The 6,442-nt window shown below is 40.9% G+C and overlaps 1 protein-coding gene across 1 annotated transcript; it reads left to right on the plus strand.

The window, feature by feature from the left end:
• Nucleotides 1–351: 351 nt before the first annotated feature.
• LOC141614334 (uncharacterized) lies at nt 352–1,386 on the plus strand. Its single transcript, XM_074433089.1, has one exon. It carries the CDS (start codon nt 352–354, stop codon nt 1,384–1,386), a length of 1,035 nt encoding a protein of 344 aa, XP_074289190.1.
• The last annotated feature ends 5,056 nt before the right edge of the window (nt 1,387–6,442 follow it).

The following is a 6,442-nucleotide window of genomic DNA, read 5'->3' on the forward strand; positions in this document are numbered from 1 at the left end:
CCGAGTTATACGTGGCAAAGTATACTCGAAGCTCGAATTGTTCTTGAGAATGGCATGCGACGGCGTATTGGAGATGAGAATGATACAAAGGTTTGGGGACACGCATGGATACCAAATACCCAAACGGGTCGCAGTATCTCGCCATGTGCACCAGGAAACAAAGGGATATTAGTGGCTGCTTTGTTGAACACGAATGGCAGGGGTTGAGATGAGGAAAAGTTAGAGCTCCTTCTTCTTCCTTTTGAATGGAAACGGGTTCGAAACATCCGTATTAGTTCGAACAGGCCGAGGGACTTGTGGTATTGGGGACGGGAGAAAGATGGGCTTTACACGGTGCGGAGTGCCTATAAGATGCTCATAGGAGAGGTAGGGGATATGGAGGGTGCGTCGAATTGGGCAAGTGATAAATGGCTCTGGAATTGGCTCTGGAAAGTATCGGTTTGGCCCCGCGTGAAGCTCTTCTTCTGGCAAATGTGTAGTGAAGCTTTGGCAACACGGGCAAACATCACAGCCCGGATAGGAGGTGAGTACTCTTTATGTCCTTTCTGTCATTCTACTTTTGAGTCTAGTATCCATCTTTTCAGGGACTGCGGGGTGGCTACTTGGGTCCGGGATGAGTTGGAGATGGGGGATGTGTCGGAGGCGAGAGGTTCGGACATAAGAAAATGGGTGGAAGCTTGTTGGAACGATATGAGTCATGAGGATTGTTTTAAGTTTATGGTGGGTTGTTGGGCCATTTGGGAACATCTAAATAAGGTTAGTTTTGACAATGGGGAGGTGGAGCCGGGTGTGGTGGCGAATAGGGTGAGGGATGTTGTTAGGGAGGGAGCTGGGGAGTGTGGAGGGGTGAGGAGCAAAGGGTCATCCGCTTGGGATGAAGGGGACAGAACCGAGGGGTGGAGGGATGCGAGGGAAGGATATGTAAAGATCAATGTTGAAGCGGGAGTCAAAGAAGGTGAGGGCGTTGACACGGGGATTGTGTGCCGAGGAAGTCGAGGGGAGGTGTTATGGGGTATGTCTATTGCTCGGGAACAGGTTTGGGAAGCTCATATAGCTGAGGCGGTTGCGGTGCTAGATGGGTTGGAGGAAGCTGCTCGAAGAGGAATCCAAAAGCTAGAAGTGGAGAGCGATTGCTTGCAAGTGATTGAAGCAATTCAGAAGCAAAGCTATGGGAGGAGTCTTTTCTCACTGATTATTGATGATATTGTGACACTTAGTTCTAATTTCATTTCTGTTTGTTGGTTACATGTTAGTCGTGTTAATAACTGTGTAGCACACGCTTTAGCTCATTGTAATTCGCGTACGGTTGGTAGAGTAGTGTGGGAGGATGGTTTACCACCGTCTGCGAAAATTGCTGCTTCTTTTGATCAATTATTAATAGATTGATGCCTTCGGGTTTTCTCCTAAAAAAAATGTTTTAAAAGTTAAAAGTGAAATTTAAAATGTGATTTCACCTTGTTTTGATATTTATTGGGTTTAGTGGTTAAAAACCGATAAATATCGATCTTTTTCTTCATAAAATTTTATCCGAATTTTTGGGCATTTTTTCTGACATTTTGGTGTTCTTGGTAGTGTTCCAGAATACTCAAAATATTTTGTTTCAATTTTTGGTAATATTTTCAATTATTTTGGATTTATTATTTAAAAGTTATGAATTTACCGATTAAATTAGTAAATATCACCAAATCAAACTAATTATTCATCATCAAATTAGTGAGGACTAATTTTTGAGGTTCGAAACAGTTTGGATAATTAGTTTGGACTTAAATGAGATTTAAGAGTTGATTATTGATTTTTACAAGTTAAAAATCGATTAGATCCACAAAACCGAGATGGATACCAACAATTGTTAGATAGGGCGATTTTGGCACCATTTTAGCATCATTTTAAAGCATTTTAAGCATATTTATTTAAGTTGAATGAATGATTGTCATTTATTTAAAATATTTATTTTGTTGTACCTAGTATGACCTAGTTTATTTTAATCGTTATTACCCGAAATGAATGAGAATAGCGATTTATTTGTAATTAAATACGATCTCATATCGTCGGTTTGTAATTAATTAATAGTTTTATTTATTTTATTAATTAATGTATAATAGGAATAGCTATGTAATTTAATTGTAATAGTTAATTCTTACCGGCGCTTCCAAAAGACTTATTTACATCAAGACGGAGTTTATTTTTGGAAGGTGTTCCAAATCCCACAAGAAGAAGCCACTTTTGGAATGAAGAGGCAAGGGACCAAGGAGTTGGTTACCGATATGTAATAGTCTAGTTTTTATTAACTAGGAGGCCATACTGGGATTTTTCATATGCTTGCTTGCTTTTATTTTTCCGCGCATGCCAAAATCGCCATTCACATGCATTTTATTTTCGCGGTTGTCAATTCACGTCATTTACATTCACCGACTTAGTTCACTTATAGGGAATTTATGACTAAATTGACAAGATCTCTCACATAACTAAAATTGAGATTAGCCTTACCAATTAGTAACACCTATGAATCCCTTGTTCATTAGAGTCACGCTCGCCCAAGCGGGGTGTTTTCTTTTTACCTTGGGTAAGTAGGGTGGTAAACGATTATCACATGCCAAAGTTGGTTGGACTCAACGGGGTATAAGACGGTCTTGTATTCCGGAGCTAGTAGATGGATTAAAGGAAATTCGTCAACCAAGAGTTCTAGAGGTAGAATTAGTCAACCATTGACTTATCGAATTTACACGATTATGGGATGTTTCGCCCAAGCGATGCTCATTTTTGTTTAATATTTGGGTCTTGGAATCATTTATATAATATAGTGGGAGATCATTATATAAATGTTAAAACTTGTTAAACATGTTTTCACAAGTAATTTTAAAACAATGAATGTTAATTTTTCCTTATTTTGTTGTAGCATTTTAATTTGCAATGACAACTTCATCAACTCCATCGACTACTCCACTAGGCAAATATTCATGGCTAAGGTCCGTAATGGACAAATGTATCTTAGAAGATGACGGTAGTAACTTTGTTGAATGGGAATCCAACATCAAAAGTGCCGCGTTGTCCGACAACGTGCTCACTTACTTGAGAGATGCCCCTCCCATCGAGCCCGGTCCAAGGGCCTCATCGGCGGCGCGGACCGCCTATGATGACCATATGAGGATGTCGAATGATATAAAAAAATGTGCTGATATGGTCGATGTCCCCAAAGCTCAAGCTTTCATGCATTTCTTTAAATACGTATGAAATATTCACTCGTATGACTACTATATTTTCACAAACACCTAAAGTCCATCAATACGATGCGGCGACACACTTCTTTGAAGCAAAGCTTGAGAGGGGCCAAAAGGCTGGTCCCCATGAGCTAAAAATGGTCGAATATGTCGACATCCTAGAGCGTCTAGGGTGTAACATTCCTAAGACTCTTGTGGTGGATCAAATCCTCCACTCACTTCCCACCAAGTTTGCCCACTTTAGGGTAAACTACAACATGAATGGTATGGATAAGAGTTATCATGAAATTCATGCACTCCTCACCCAAGCAGAGAGGGATATGGAAGCTAGTGGGAGTGAAGAAGGGGATGTTCTAACCATGAAGTTAAACAACATGTCCCTTGGAGTTAGGAAGGGTAAGGGGAAGGAGAAGTCCCAATTCAAGAAATCGTCAAAGAAACAAGACAAGGAAAAGGGGAAAGCCGTTGAGAATAGCAATCCCAAGGCAAAAAGTGTCAAACTCTCCGAGGCTGAATGTTTCCATTGTAGTGGGAAGGGGCATTATAGGAGAAGTTACCCCAAATACTTGGAGGATCTCAAGGAAGGGCGTGTGACGCCTATTGGTATGATTTCCTCTCTCTATGTGTTAGACGTTAGTTATTCTTGCACTTCCACTTGGGTACTTGATACCGGATGTGGCTCCCACCTTTGTAATCATTTGCAGGGTTTAAGGGACGTGCGAGCACTAGCAAAAGGTGATGTGGATCTCCGTATGGGAAATGGTGCTAGAGTAGCGGCCGTTTCCGTGGGGACCTATGTGCTCACTTTAGCTAGTGGTCTAGAGTTGTATTTAAATAAGTGTTATTTTGTACCAACTTTAACCAATAACATCATCTCCATTTCCGTGTTAGACGCGGAAGGCTTTTGTTTTATGATTAAGGACAATAGTTGTACTTTTTCATTGAATGATGTGTTTTATGGCAAGGCCATTTCAATTGGAGGCATTTATGTTTTAAATAATGTTAATGACGTTTATCATGTGGAAACTAAAAAGCTCAAAACGGGTGATCCAAATGAATCCTACCTTTGGCATTGTCGTTTAGGTCACATAAACGAAAGACGTATTAAGAGACTTGCTTCATCAAAAGTGCTCAAACCATTTGATTTCGAATCTTATGGTATATGCGAGTCTTGCCTTTTAGGCAAGATGACTCGTGCACCTTTTGCGGGAAAAGGGACACGAGCTAGTGAGGTTTTGGCTTTCATACACACGGATGTGTGTGGACCATTAACCATCACCGCTAGAGGAGGTTTTCACTACTTCATTACTTTTACTGATGACTTGAGTAGATATGGGTATTTCTACTTGATAAAGAATAAGAGTGAAGCTTTTGACAAGTTCAAGGAGTTTCAGAATGAAGTAGAGAACCAATTGGATAAAAAGATTAAGAGCCTACAATCCGATCGTGGTGGTGAATACCTAAATTCTGAATTTGATTCACACCTAAAATATTGTGGTATAGTATCACAATGGACTCCTCCTGGCACACCACAACTAAATGGCGTGGCCGAAAGGAGAAACCAAACTTTAATAGATATGGTTCGGTCTATGACGACTGTCAGCGAGCTTCCTAGTTCATTTTTGGGTTTTGCCCTCTTATCTGCAATATTTTAACTAAATCGAAGCCCGATTAAAGCGGCCGATAAGACTCCATATGAGATATGGACATGGAAAGTCCCTCATTTGTCATTCATGCGCATTTGGGGTTGCGAAGCGTACGTCAAGATCAAGTCTGACGATAAGCTTGCACCCAGATCAGACAAATGTTTATTTGTAGGATATCCAAGGGAAACACGTGGCTATTACTTCTACAATAAACACGAGAACAAAGTGTTTGTGGCTCGTGATGCTGTCTTCCTAGAAAGAGAGTTTATTTCTAGAAGACAGAGTGGGAGAAAATTTGAACTTAATGAAGTTCGAGAGCCACAAACCGAGAATGAGGTAGAGGAGAACGTGGAGGATAGCGTTCCCTCTTCCTCTGAAATGGTAATTGTTCCTAGAAAGTCAAGTAGGATTTAGAATCCACCTGACCGCTACCTTGGTAACATCGAAGAGGATGGTGTTTTGTTACTTTTGAAAAGTGATGAACCCACTACCTACAAATCGGCCATGTCTAGTCCCGACTCCTCACACTGGCTAGAAGCCATGAGATCCGAAATGGATTCCATGTACGAGAACCAAGTATGGGACTTGGTGGATTTACCTGAGGGAATGCGACCCCGTCAGTGTAAATGGATATATAAAATTAAGCTCGGCGTGGATAAACATATAGATGTTTATAAAGCTAGATTGGTGGCAAAAGGTTTCACCCAAGTTCATGGTTTACACTATGACGAAACCTTCGCTCCAGTCGCTATGCTTTGGTCCATTAGGATAATCTTAGTGGTTTCCGAGTTTCATGATTATGAGATTTGGCAAATGGATGTCAAAACCGCCTTCTTGAATGGGATTCTAGAAGAGGAAGTGTACATAATACAACTTGAAAGTTTTGTGGATACATATAACCCTAAGAAGGTATGGAATCTCAAGAAGTCCATCTATGGTCTTAAGCAAGCATCTCGGAGTTGGAATCATCGCTTTGATCATGTTATTAAACAATACGGTTTCACTCGAAGTGTGGAAGAACCGTGTTTATACATGAAGTTTAGTGGGAGTAAGGTTGCATTCCTTGTCCTATATGTGGATGACATATTGCTCATTGGGAATGATATTCCATCGCTCACTTCCGTTAAGGAGTGACTAGGGAAACACTTCCAGATGAAGGACTTGGGAGAGGCACAACGAATCTTGGGTATCCGGATCTATAGGGATAGGTCCAAAAGGATACTAGCATTGAGTCAAGAAGCTTATATTGACAAAGTTCTTAACCGGTTCAATATGAAAGACTCAAAGAGAGGATTTCTACCTATGGGCCAAGGTATTACTTTGAGCAAGTCACAGTCTCCCTCTACCCCTAAGGAGATTGAACACATGAAGACCGTCCTTTATGTGTCCGCTGTTGGGTCTATCATGTATGCTATGATTTGCACTCGTCCCGACATTGCGTATGCCTTGAGCATGACAAGTCGTTATCAAGCCAAGCCTGGTGAGAGTCACTGGATAGCCGTAAAGAACATCCTTAAGTACCTGAGAAGGACTAAGGATTCGTTCTTAGTGTTTGGAGGAGAAACTGAATTGAGTGTA

Source organism: Silene latifolia, chromosome 11 (genome assembly GCF_048544455.1).
Source record: "Silene latifolia isolate original U9 population chromosome 11, ASM4854445v1, whole genome shotgun sequence".
NCBI classification, from domain to species: domain Eukaryota; kingdom Viridiplantae; phylum Streptophyta; class Magnoliopsida; order Caryophyllales; family Caryophyllaceae; genus Silene; species Silene latifolia.

Coding starts and splice junctions, on each gene's coding strand:
- LOC141614334 (XM_074433089.1), top strand. CDS start 352: ATGCTCATAGGAGAGGTAGGGGATATGGAGGGTGCGTCGAATTGGGCA.